General features: G+C 39.0%; 1 protein-coding gene across 15 annotated transcripts in view; it reads left to right on the top strand.

The window, feature by feature from the left end:
• Window positions 1-12,323, top strand: part of BAZ2B (bromodomain adjacent to zinc finger domain 2B) — a 183,149-nt gene that overhangs the window by 107,359 nt on the left and 63,467 nt on the right. For all 15 annotated transcript variants that reach the window (XM_033165568.1, XM_033165616.1, XM_033165599.1 and 12 more), the window contains 3 exons: window positions 3,896-4,084; window positions 8,718-8,879; window positions 10,463-10,656. In XM_033165568.1, coding sequence (XP_033021459.1) covers window positions 3,896-4,084; window positions 8,718-8,879; window positions 10,463-10,656 — 545 coding nt within the window. The remainder of the gene's footprint in view (window positions 1-3,895; window positions 4,085-8,717; window positions 8,880-10,462; window positions 10,657-12,323) is intronic.

Here is a 12,323-nt window from a genome sequence, read left to right as displayed (position 1 = left end):
CATGTCCTGCTTGTAAGCTTCCCATAGGCATCTTGTTGGCCACTGAGAACTGGATGCTGGACTAGATGGGCCTGAGTCATCCGACTCTTCCTATGTTCTCATCTAGACCCCAGCTCTGAATTTGTACATGTTATTTTATGGCTGGCGTTTCAAAAGTGAGGTGCACATATTCCCTTCAACGTATGCTTGGACTTAATATAATACACATACCTAGACTTTCTACAACCAGAGCACACATTTTACCCTTCATTGTATTAGTACATGCATTTTGATGTACCGGTAAGTCTTTTTCATGCTTACCCCTCTTTTTTATTTGGTATAGTTTTTAAATATTGGTACCCAATTACTACAAACGTTAATTAAAATAGATGTTTATTTGATCTGCAGTCACTCCTGATGATTAGCCTTCTAAAAAAATTTTTTTTAAGCACAGAAGGCACATTTGCCACTACTGTGAATTTTACGCTTCTAATATTGAGAGGCATGTTACAACAAGCTGTTCAAAGATCAGTGTTTTTAGGGAAAACAAGAGTCATGGTTTTTGGGTGCTATTTCTATGTTCAAATCAGATAATGAGAGGAATCATAGGAATGAAGCTTTTACTCCCATAAACTAAAGGTAACCTCAGTAAAAGGTATCGTTTTCTCTCCTTTATGTGGTTATGAGAATTGCCTTCTGGAGCCCTTGGAAAAGAGAATGCCTGCATATCTCCAGTATCTTAAATGTGCAGCTACTGGGGTACAGTGGGATGGGGCGGGGGGGCGGGATCTAGATGATCAAATTTGTGCCTCTCTTGCTTAGCAAAGGATTTTGTTCACCAATGTTTTATGTTTAAGGCATTAGTTAAGTATTTATCCCTTTTAGTTCTTTTGAAAAGGCTTATTATAGTGCAGCACAAAATTCATTAATATTAATAAAGGCATTTGCCTTTATCGTTCCTTGTTACTAAGACACCAGCACTGTCGAAATGGATGCTGGCCTTTTGGGTAATACTTTCAATCATTTATCTATGTACTGGCTAGTAGAATTTCAAAAGCTTTGCTGAAAAATATTCAACCTATTATAATGTAAGTCAAGAGTCTTAAGCAATGTAGTTTTGTATTAAATTTCATTATGCAAAACATGCATGCAGAAAGCTGGCACCTTTAAACGGGAACGAAAACTAAAACCGAAAAATGAAAGGAAATACAAATATTCATCTCCAGCCAGAATATTAATGTATCAGGAAACAAAAAGATAATGAGTCGGAGGAAAGGGGAGAATTGGTATAATTCACCGTGCTGTCATATGACTTGCTTTGAGGACAAGCCAGAAACACATTCCTTTTTGAACATATTTTCTTGTGTTTTCTTAAAACACATATTTTAAAATTAATATCTTTGGTTCTTGCTTGCATATCCCGGAAAAATGTTTTCAAGAGCCTGATTGTAATGTTTTCATGTTACAGAGTGTTATTTTTACGAGTCTTTGCAAGTGTAGCAAAATTGTGCTCAATATTCTGACTTGGCTCATCCTAAAATTACTGTTTGAATTTAAAATGATTTCAGTGCTTGTTTGCACGATCACTTTGATGCATTTGCCTCTTCATGTACAGTAGTTCAAATTTGGATTTATAAATTTGGTTCTGTTAAGCATAAGGCTTAAAGTGTCTGCATAATGAGTTCACCCTGGAGCAGTTAGAGCTAACTTACCAACAGACCTGCTGGGCTTACACTGAATACAAGGTCAGTCCACATAGCTGTGGCACACAGGGCTCAGATCTCCAACAGAGGGGAATGACCAAGTGGCTGAGGAGAAAAAGCTCAGAGGTCTGCCACTGTTGCTTCCCATCATCTGCTGCCTGAGAAAATTGTTGCACTCAGTCTAATGGTAATGGACAAAATATATCTGGAAATTACTGTTGGTGCCCCTCGATGTTGAGAGGGCTGGTGTTCAACACAAAATGTGCAATAACATATGTCTAACTCACACCATATTCTGTCATAGTAGATACACATGGACACTGACCCTGGGAAGTCAGGTTTAAATTGATTTATTGTTGCAATTATCTTTACTTAAGCAAATTTTGGGTTTTTAGTGACCACAATCTCACAGAAGTGTTGGTTTGAAGTGCCATGGTGATGGGAGACTTCTCTGCATTTCGAGTTAGCCCAGATTAATGACTTGCCCTATAGAGGCAACCAATACCAATTATAAGTGGCCTGTTTGTGGCTGTTTGCACTTACTTCCCTTAATTCATGTGCAAATACGCTTTCCTTTGCCTTTCCCCTAGATGGCTTTCCTTGCATAGGCTTCTGACGTTTGCAATGTGCAACTGCTGTTTTACTGCTCTTCCTGTGTCACTTAAGTAATGCCAGAAGTGCTAGGCCACTTAGGTGGAGCTCACAACGTGACTTCTTTCAGTCTAGCATTTCTCTTCTTGGAAAATGGGACAACACTAGTGTTTCTTCTGATAACTGCAGTGTTTCCCCTGTCTTTACCATGCATGGGCAATTAAAACAAAAGAGTAAAGGATGTTTGGAAGTAAAGGGATTTGTTCTATGCGCAAATGCTCTGAGGATGCAAATAGTACCACCTAGTGATCAGTTATAAACATCACAAGAATTATCCCTCAGCATAATAGAAACAGCAGCTGAAAAGTGGGGAGAGGAAAGCATATTCACTTGAGAGTAGGGATGGATGAATCTGGACATTCACTTTCTTCTTTTCTCAGTCTTAAATTCAGTACTCTTAATAGACACATTATTTTATGCAGTTTTGACTATTATACATATTTTTCAAGCAATATTCCCCAATACAATACATTTTCAATGTTATTTTCACTAAAATGACTTTTAATTGGAGAACTGCTTCGCAAAATTTGGAGAAGTACGAATTTTGAAGGAAAGCTGTGTATTGGTTTGCCTATTAGTTTGAGAAGTGTGAGTTATGTAATTTCTCATTAAAATGCAAACGAAAATAGAATCGCTCTTCATACCTACTATCTATCAAGTGACCTCTCCTCATACCCTGTGAGATATGTTGGATGAGAGATATTGATAGACCCAAGGTGACCCAATGAGCTTTGAGGCAGAGTGGGATTGGAATTCAAGTCTTCCTAGTCCAAGTCTGGCACTCAATAATCTAAGAAGAATTCTGTTGAATTAGACCAAAGTTCCATCCAGTCTACCACCCTTTCCCACACCGTAGCCAACCAGGTGCCTATGGGAATCCCATAAGCAGGACATGAGGGCAACAGCCCTCTTCTGCTGCTAGTTCCCCAGCAACTGACATGCAGAATCAGTATTAAAAAATGAATGTAATATTTTGTGCATCGACATTAAATTGCTTTAATTCTTCTTTAAACACAATAGATGTTTTGTGTGTGCGAGCAAAAATAGTGGCTCTAACAGTGCATTGCTTTGTCATTTGCTTCAGATTTATTTTCTGTTTAGGAGAAGATGCCTTTATTTGGATTGTCCCACTGAAGTCGAATAAAAGATTTGTATGTTAGTTAATGGGAGAAGAAAGCTCCTGTTTGTGTATTTTCTAACTATAGAAAGATCTAGCACTTAATCCTTCGCAGGTATATGAAAAGAATATGGCACCTTAACCATGTCAAAATTATTATGATTCCTTTAGCTGGAAGGCAATTTGAGTTTTCTTTTGTACTCGGATCAGGTCAGATAATAAATATTTGAAAATATCCATGAAATTAATATGATGGGTAGTAGTTTTACTTGGAGTTCGGCCATTGGAATTTGTGAACACGACTAAGTTAAGACCATTCATTTCAGTGGACCTGGTCTGAGTGAAACTTAGTTGAATACCACCCAATATATTTGCAAAAACATCACAAGAGCAAAATGTGTGTGTCTTTGTAGTGTGTTTTCATGTGTTGCATTTCTCCCTTCAGGACATTTATTCAGAACAGCTGGGGATCAACCGTGTAACCTGTCCACAGTGTCGAGTGCCTTCCCAATGGTCAGCCACCCAGTCTTTGGTCTACATACAGCCAGCTCAGGGCATACAGAATTTGGTGGCTTGGGGACACTTGGTACACCCACAGCCTTAGCAGCACATCCCCAACTAGCACCTTTTCCAGGTAAGCACTCATTACAAGAAATACTAATTGGAAGGTGCAACAGTGAAGGTTCCTAACCTAAGTAGGTGCAAATTTTATATATTCCATTACTAAGGGTGGAATAGCAGCTCAATAATAAATTTGTATTTTACTGCTTTAAAAAAACCAGTTAAAAAACTCCCATGTTTTCAGTCTTAATAAAGGCAAATTTGATGAACGTAAGCAGAACTGGAAATGCCTGATCAGGTGCCAAATGGTCAAAATCAATTCAAGTGTTCCAGAGTAATAAAAAATTACAGGCTTGGCACAATATTTGGAAACTAGGTTCCATTCATTTCAGCTTTCAAGCATTTACTTTCAAGTAACCATGTTTATAGAATTATATACACTCTTGATGGGTGGCTTTAATTTAGCTATCTTCAGCGTGGCCATGTTTGTTTGTTTTGATCTTACGGATTATTATTAGAGCCTGAGAATACAATTTATAAAAATAAAGGCAAGTCTCTAGCTCTCATGATTCCAGGAATAGGCTTGAAAATGTTGTGCCAGTAAGACCAGGAAAAGAAGGGGGGGGGAGAGAAAACAATAAAAAGGTGGTTATGATTGTACTTCAGAGGCCTCAGGCTGAAATATTTTTTTCAAGTACCGAATCATAATTATTGAGTGGTTGTTTTAGCATCAAATTTGGGGGGTTTTTAAAAAAAGAAAAATAAACAACATTTGTGGTAGAATAGGTGCATGCTGGCAGAAACTGAAGCTTGATTTCTGTCATGCTTACGAAAACAATATGAAAACTATAGTAAAATACGCAAATTAGATATGGCTTTGATAGTTGGCTTTCAGAGATTATGCCAAAGATAGGTACAATGAATAGAACTGCAATCCTTTGCACACTTGGGAGTAAACTCCATTGAACTCAGTGTCTTACAGGTAAACATGAATAAGGATGGTCCCACTTATATTTATGATGGAAAATTTAGGATGCGCATACTGTGGTAGAATAATGTATTCCTCATTTGTTAGAAATCTTTCCCCACAGTTAAAATAGCATATAGCTTTGTTATTTATTTGGACATAAGTGTAGTTGTGGCTTGGTTGTAGCTTGAATATGCCATGAATGATGAAAACGCATTTTTACAATTCTTTTTAGCACAGTAGATGTTCCTGTGACAATGCCTAAGCTCATTGATTCCTCCCCCTGCCCCTGGTTACGTCAAATGTCCCAGTTTTGTCTATAAAAGGTTTTGCTCTTGGATTGTGTCATATTGCTCTTCCTGTTTCAGAGAGTTAATCAGCAGTCCTGTCTCCCTCTAAGAGATGAGAAATCCTTTTCCATTCTAGAAAATAACTGATTATACTTCAGTAGCATTTGTATTTTAGGGTGCTCCAAGGAATTGGACCTTTCGTAATTCCCTATAGAGCAACAGGCCTTACCCGAAAGACTTTTTGTATGTTTTAGCTAGCCACAGGCCACCCTGTCTATATAGATTTTCTTTTCATTCATAAGGTACAGTTCTGTTGATCATGAATACAATTTATAGGTAGATAATGTTGTGTTTTGTATTCGGTCAGTAAGGCTGCAATCCTGTACCCACTTTACTTAGGAGTGAGTCCTTTCTAACTCAATAGAACCTCCTTCTGAGTAGACATGTAGAATTGCACTGTAATGGATATGGATGGAGATTGGTTTAGGTTGCTTGCATTCAGGTTGGTACAATGTCATCTCAGACATATCCCAGACATGGTGGCACATCTGTTATCACTATGAATAGCGATTTCGTGACTGCTGGCATGCCATAGCTCCTTATGGACCTATGATGCTCACATACAGTTCCCACATGAGCACTAGGAATACCATTGCTGTTATTCTGGTACCAACAAAACTCCAAATACAGTGGAGATACAGTTATAGATACCATACATTTTAACGCACACAGGAGCTGCAGTTGGTTAAGGGTGCTGAGAATTGTAGCTCTGTGAGGGGTAAACTACAGTTTTAAATGCATGGTGTGGATATGACTATAACCTTAAAGGTATCTTTATGATGAAAGTGAGCAGGGGTGGTTGTGGTGGGAAAATCCTTACACAAGTAGGAAGTTCTGCCTACACAAGGAGTTGTTGCACACTGGTCTCTTGCCTGCTCTCCTAGATAGTTCCTGTTTTTCACATACCCATTTTTAATTTGCTCATTTTCCAAAACAATGCTATCAGTTACTTTCATGCCACTTAGTTATTTCCTCTTTTGTTGTGTTTGTGTCATTGCTCTCTTTCAAGTCAAAATACTAATCCATGTTGCAATTTTCTGCGTGATATATGTCCTAGGCGGATGTCTAACATTATTCAAGCAGACATCTGCTCACTCAAGACTTCCCCTTCCCCATCTTCCTCCTAGAAGCCCCATGTGCTCCCCAGATCTCTGGACACTCACCCAACCCCATAAAGCAGATTTGGGATGTTGCAGGGAGGGAGAGTTCCTGCTGGTATAGATAGAAACCAGTGAATGTCACTCCTACTTCTAGAGGACCATCCAGAGAACAAACCAACATCAGAGAACCACTCTCTATTTGAAAGAGTTCTCTATTAGAAGAGTGGTCCAGTATAAAGATCAAGAACCCTAAAAAGGGTGAGCAGGGACTTTGAGGTTGCTCACCAGTAATTCCTGCCCAACAGGACACTCACTCATAGGTCACCTGATCACAGTCTCCCCACTCTGGTGTGATGCATTGCTGTTCTATTTAAATTTGAGTAATTCTATACATATAAATTAGTACAGTGTTTTTCAACCTTTTTTGGGCAAAGGCACACTTGTTTCATGAAAAAAATCACGAGGCACACCACCATTAGAAAATGTTAAAAAAATTAACTCTGTGCCTATATTGACTATATATAAAGTAATTATCTTGAATTTTTCAATTTTCCCCACGGCACACCAGGCAACATCTCCCGGCACACTAGTGTGCCACGGAACAGTGGTTGAAAAACACTGAATTAGTACATGCAGATTTTATGCAAATTGGGGTTTTTTTAACCCTCCTCTTTGGCAATTCATAAGTGGCCACCATAACATAATAGTCCTGACATAATATTACCTACCATCAACTTTCCCCACTTTTTTCTTACCTTCCTTTCAGGCTGAGTGATATGTAGTCTGAAACCTGCTATCAAAAACATTGATATAAATTAGGTGCAAATTAATTCCATTAACTTGCCTAGAATTGCTGGATTCCAGCTTCGCTTCAGTATAATGATTGCAGACTGCTTGTTGTTGGCACAATTTCTGTCTTCATTCACTGAGGAACTTGATGTATGAACCTTAGAGAGCCCTCCTGCAGAGCACTGGGAGCAAGGGAGATTTTAGAGCAAACTTGATTACATAAAGATTTTGAATGGCATCACCTCCAAGCTTGACTGCTTTCCTTTTAAAGTTTATCTTTTATATATATAAAAAAGCATAATTGCACATAAGAATCTTTGCAAGACCAATTTCCAAGATGAGAACATCTTGTCATCTGCTCCTCAAACTTGCCTGTGTAGATTGTTCCCTACTGGGTGTTTTCTAGTTTTCTGCCCATTTTATATTTTTAATCATGGTAGGTAATAGAGATACTGTTACTTCCCTTAGAAGCCTGTTCCAAAATCTATGCTCGATTTGGGCTAATGAGCAGCACTGGAAAGAACTTTAAAAAGATAAATAACTTTAAAAAGATAAATAATATTTAAAAATCTTTTCATCTTTTTTAACTGGCTTAGGCTGCAATCATTTACACACTACCCTGGGAGTAAGTCCCACTGAAGTCAATGGGGTTTACTTCTGAGTAGACATGTATCAAATTGTGTTGCATAGCAAAAGCTGCTAACATCCCTCTATAAAAATAATTGTTTGCAAGTCCCAGGCAGCCCTAAAGGGAAATCTCTGTTAATCAGGGTTTTTTTCACAGCTAGATCTCATTTACCAGGAAAGGGATTGCCATTATTATTATTATTATTATTATTATTATTATTATTATTATTATTTTGCACATCACAGATATTTTGAAACTTGTGTCAATTTGACTTGACTCCCATGTTATAGGGAGCACATTCCTGTAGATTTTATAATGTTCTATTCTGCTGAAGCTTTTGTAAAAAAGAAAAATTAAACATTGATAAACATTGATTCCATGTAAACATTAAAAAAGATACTAGTGTGCGTTGCTGATGACTTGGTGGTTACTGTAAAAAAACCACATCCCTATGCCATGTTTAAAATGTAGTTCTGGTTTCACAGGCAAGGTTCAAGACTTTGCTAACCAGAAACCAGAACAAGTGGATAAAAGGTGGTATACAAATTTATTCAACAACAACAACAACTTCTGCATAAGCTTTGTACCAGCAAATCAGGATGAATGCAAAAAAAACCAGATTGTCTGGAGACGCCCACAATCTATATTATCAGTTGCTTATTGCATTTAATTCAAAGTTGATAAATGTGCCTTGACTCTGTTTATTAAAAAAAGTAACAATACAGAAAATGATAACACCTGAGCATTTTAAAGGCAGGGCATCCGGTTACTATTAATGTTCAGCAGCAGATCTGCTCAGGAACTGTGTATGGAACTGTCCAAAGGGAAATCCTCAAATAACTCTCTTCGTTTTCTTTGCTCTGGTTGTACAGAATGGTGGCGAAATGCAGACATGCACTCGCGTACTGGCACAACTTTCTTCCCATCCCTTATTGGAATATCTCCTTTGTTTGCTCCTCCCACTCAAAATCATGATTCCACTTCATTCCATTCGAGGACTGCCGGAAAAAGTACCCGAGGCAGTTTGGAGAAAGGTAAGTCATGAAACATAAAATGTAAGTAAGGTAACCTCAGAAACAACAATGTAAATAAGATGTGCCACAGCTGATCCGCTCTCCCTGATACACCCGGATCATACAGTATGTGCGTGTGGCAGATAAGGCTGCTCCACTTCCGGGTGGGGCTGTGTTGCAGGCAGGCCTGGTTGGGCGTGGCGGCGTGGCTTACCCCTTTTAAACAGCTGCATGGCCGGGGGATCTCCCTTCTTGTTCCAGCTTCAGTTAATGAAATATTGCAGTGTACAGTAGATCTTCAACAGGAGCCACCAGGTCCTCCTGCTCTGTTATTCTTCTTAACCTTTTCTATATCTTTGCAGCCTGCGTGTTACATGCAATTAGCCAGAGCAGAGGAGAAGTAAAAGATTTTTTCTTTTTCTTTTTGTAGGATGGGGCTAGCTAGCCTTCTCTTTCTCTAGAAACCAAAGCCTTTTATCTCAGTTCAGGCATTATACTAGAGAAGCATTAAGCCTATTTGTTTATAATTCTAAGTGCTGGGTTTTAAAATGCCCATGAATGTTAGCCTTCAGAATATGCAATTTGTTTTAATAAAGCGCACCTGTTTGAAATGTATGGTATAGATGTATTTCAATGCAGTGCCATTGTGCATCATCTCCCTATGTGTGTTTTTAAAAAAAATAAAAATAAATAGTAAGTAAATGTTTAATATTTCCACTGTGGATAAACTGTCCATATTAGTTCAACTGCACTTTCATTGTGGATCCTCTCACTTTGTGTTTTAAAAACAGTGATTTTTTAATACAGATGGAAATAGGTCAGTGGTATTTTTCTAAAGAGGTGCCGGAACTCACCATGAACGCCTTCCTTGTTGATGCCCACCTGAGAGGCCAGAACTCAGTTCCATCTGGGGGAAAAAAGGTCCTGAAAGCCCTATTAGTTCACAAGGCAGACAGTTCCCATGAAACAGTTGGATTTTCCCAGTATCGCTAGATAAACCATGCATGTTAACTCAGTATATGTGTAAAGTCCTGGATTTAATCCACAGCAGCTCATGTGAAAAAGTCTCATGTATCCAAACTCTGCGCGAGACCTTCGGAAACTGCTGTTAGTGGAAAAAAATAGTACTCAGCTTACAGTGGTCTGACTCAGTATAGAATAGCTTCATACCATTTTCAGATGAGGTATTGTAGATTTTTGGGGTTTCTTACCTTCTGCTACTCAGACATTCAGCTTTCTATTCAATGGTTACAGGAAGGGTCCTTTTGAGAGATGGCATATGTTTCTTTCTGTTTCCCCCCTATTTACAGCTTTGCCCTTTAGATTAAGGAAGTTTGCTGTAGTAAATGTGCCTAACAACTCCTAGCAAAATCGCTGCTATTGATGTTGACGATACTTGATTGTTTCCATTTAACTAGTTTGGATGTTTTAAAACATGTCCAGAATAAGCATATTGTGTTGTTTTACTTAATAGTGTTCAAATATGTATGCAAAACCCTCTTTTAAATGCTCACCATTACAGTTAGTGCGCGAGCCTGTTCGGCTCTTAACTGTGATATTATGTTTGCTGAAGTTCAATTTTCTTTTAACATTTCTTTTTCAAGGTGTTAATGGTTCAGTAAATGGCAACAGTACCATTTCAGTATCGGGCACCAACACGTCTGTATTATCTACCACCACTGCAAGTTCTGCCGGACAAGCAAAGGTTATAACCGTAGTGGGGGGGAGTCGCAAATGTAACCAAGAACAAAATAAAAACCAGATTCTGGATGCCAGAGCTGACAAGATGAAAGATAAGGTAATCACAGTGATTAATCTTAATTTAAGTCTTACAGTGGTACCTTGAGTTACAAACACCTTGGGTTACAGACTCCGCTAACCCGGAAATAGTACCTTGGGTTAAGAATTTCACCTCAGGATGAGAACAGAAATTGCGTGGCAGCGGTACGGCGGCAGTGGGAGGCCCCATTAGCTAAAGTGGTACCTCAGGTTAAGAACAGTTTCAGGTTAAGAAAGGACCTCCGGAACGAATTAAGTACGTAACCAGAGGTACCACTGTATTCACTTTAGTCTAGCAAGGAGAAAAGCAGGTCCCTTTCTGAATTGGAAACTGGGTACACAGCCAGTGCTAAAGGAGATAGGTATGCACACAGCCCTGTGAAGTTTGATGGATGTGTCTGCTGATAGGAATGTGCATATTTTTGGGGTCACAAGTTGCATGCAACACTTTTAATGTATAGCATTAGAAGAACCGGATCCGGCTTGAAGAGAGGGTATCAATAAAGACCCAACACATTAGACGTTTCAGGTGATTGCACATAGTTCCAGGTTGCATGGAAGCCTTTTTGTGTACAACTATATGTGCAAAGGCCTCCTACTTTCAGGAGGGGGTAATAAGTGCACATGGCATGAAGGTGAGGCTCTTCAGCACAGCCCCTCTTGTGCATTGGATGAGTAAAACGCCAGAATAGGACTATTGCCACACAGGACTGATACTGTAATACATGTATTCTCCCAGGATGATGGCCGATCACATGGGCTATGGCTCACCTGTCATCTGAAGGCAGGAAATGCACCCAAAGTTGAATGAAGTAGGTGTGGCTTGGTCCTCCTCAACCCCACTTGGGAGTAAAATGCCCAAATAGTGCTATTGGCACATAGGACCAGGGAAGTCACTGTTGGATGCTGATTAGGTAGTAGTGATGTGACAAAGGCTGCAATCCTATGCACACTTTTTGGAGAGTAGTTTACATTGAACTTAATGGGATTTAATCTCCCCAGTAAACAAGAAGAGGCAATACATTTGGTCTGTTTATTTACAGCTAGACTGAATGTTAAATACAGGTGTCCAATAATTTAATCAGCTGATAAGTTCTAAACTTCTGCATGGTCCAAAACAATGGTTGTGTTGGCATTGCAGTGCAGGTAGAAACACATGCCCTCTACCACACCTTGCAGTACAAAACGGACACAACACTGGATGAAATTTGTTCAAATGTGTGTCTACATCAAATATTTGTATAGGGCTTCTGGTCTAGTAGCAGAACCTGTGCGTGGAAGCCTCTTCCATATGCCCAGTTCTCTGTGTAGTAGCACACATCAGAACAGCAACAATGCCTAGTAATAGTGTTAGTTCATATTTGACAGGGCAGCTATGTAGACATCAAAATAGTTACAGTTGTGTGCCCCTATGCTTAACAGGAGAATAGTCTTCCAATTTGATAAGCTACCGTTTGGAAGAACTAGTTGATTGAGACAAATCCTTTGAAAATCATGCTGCCCAGTAGATCAGCATGAATGTCAGTTACTGTATATAATACTTCAGAGTTGCTAGTTGTTGCATCACATGATTCCTTCAGAATAGGCCACAATTATCCCCATTTTACAGATGGAGAACTAAGGTAGAAGGGTAATGAATTTCCCATATACTTCATGATGGAATCGTGGTAGAGGCAGGACCTGAAC

This window comes from Lacerta agilis, chromosome 1, assembly GCF_009819535.1.
Source record: "Lacerta agilis isolate rLacAgi1 chromosome 1, rLacAgi1.pri, whole genome shotgun sequence".
NCBI classification, from domain to species: domain Eukaryota; kingdom Metazoa; phylum Chordata; class Lepidosauria; order Squamata; family Lacertidae; genus Lacerta; species Lacerta agilis.
The sequence above is the reverse complement of the archived record's forward strand: the minus strand, read 5'-3'. Positions and strand labels throughout refer to the sequence as shown.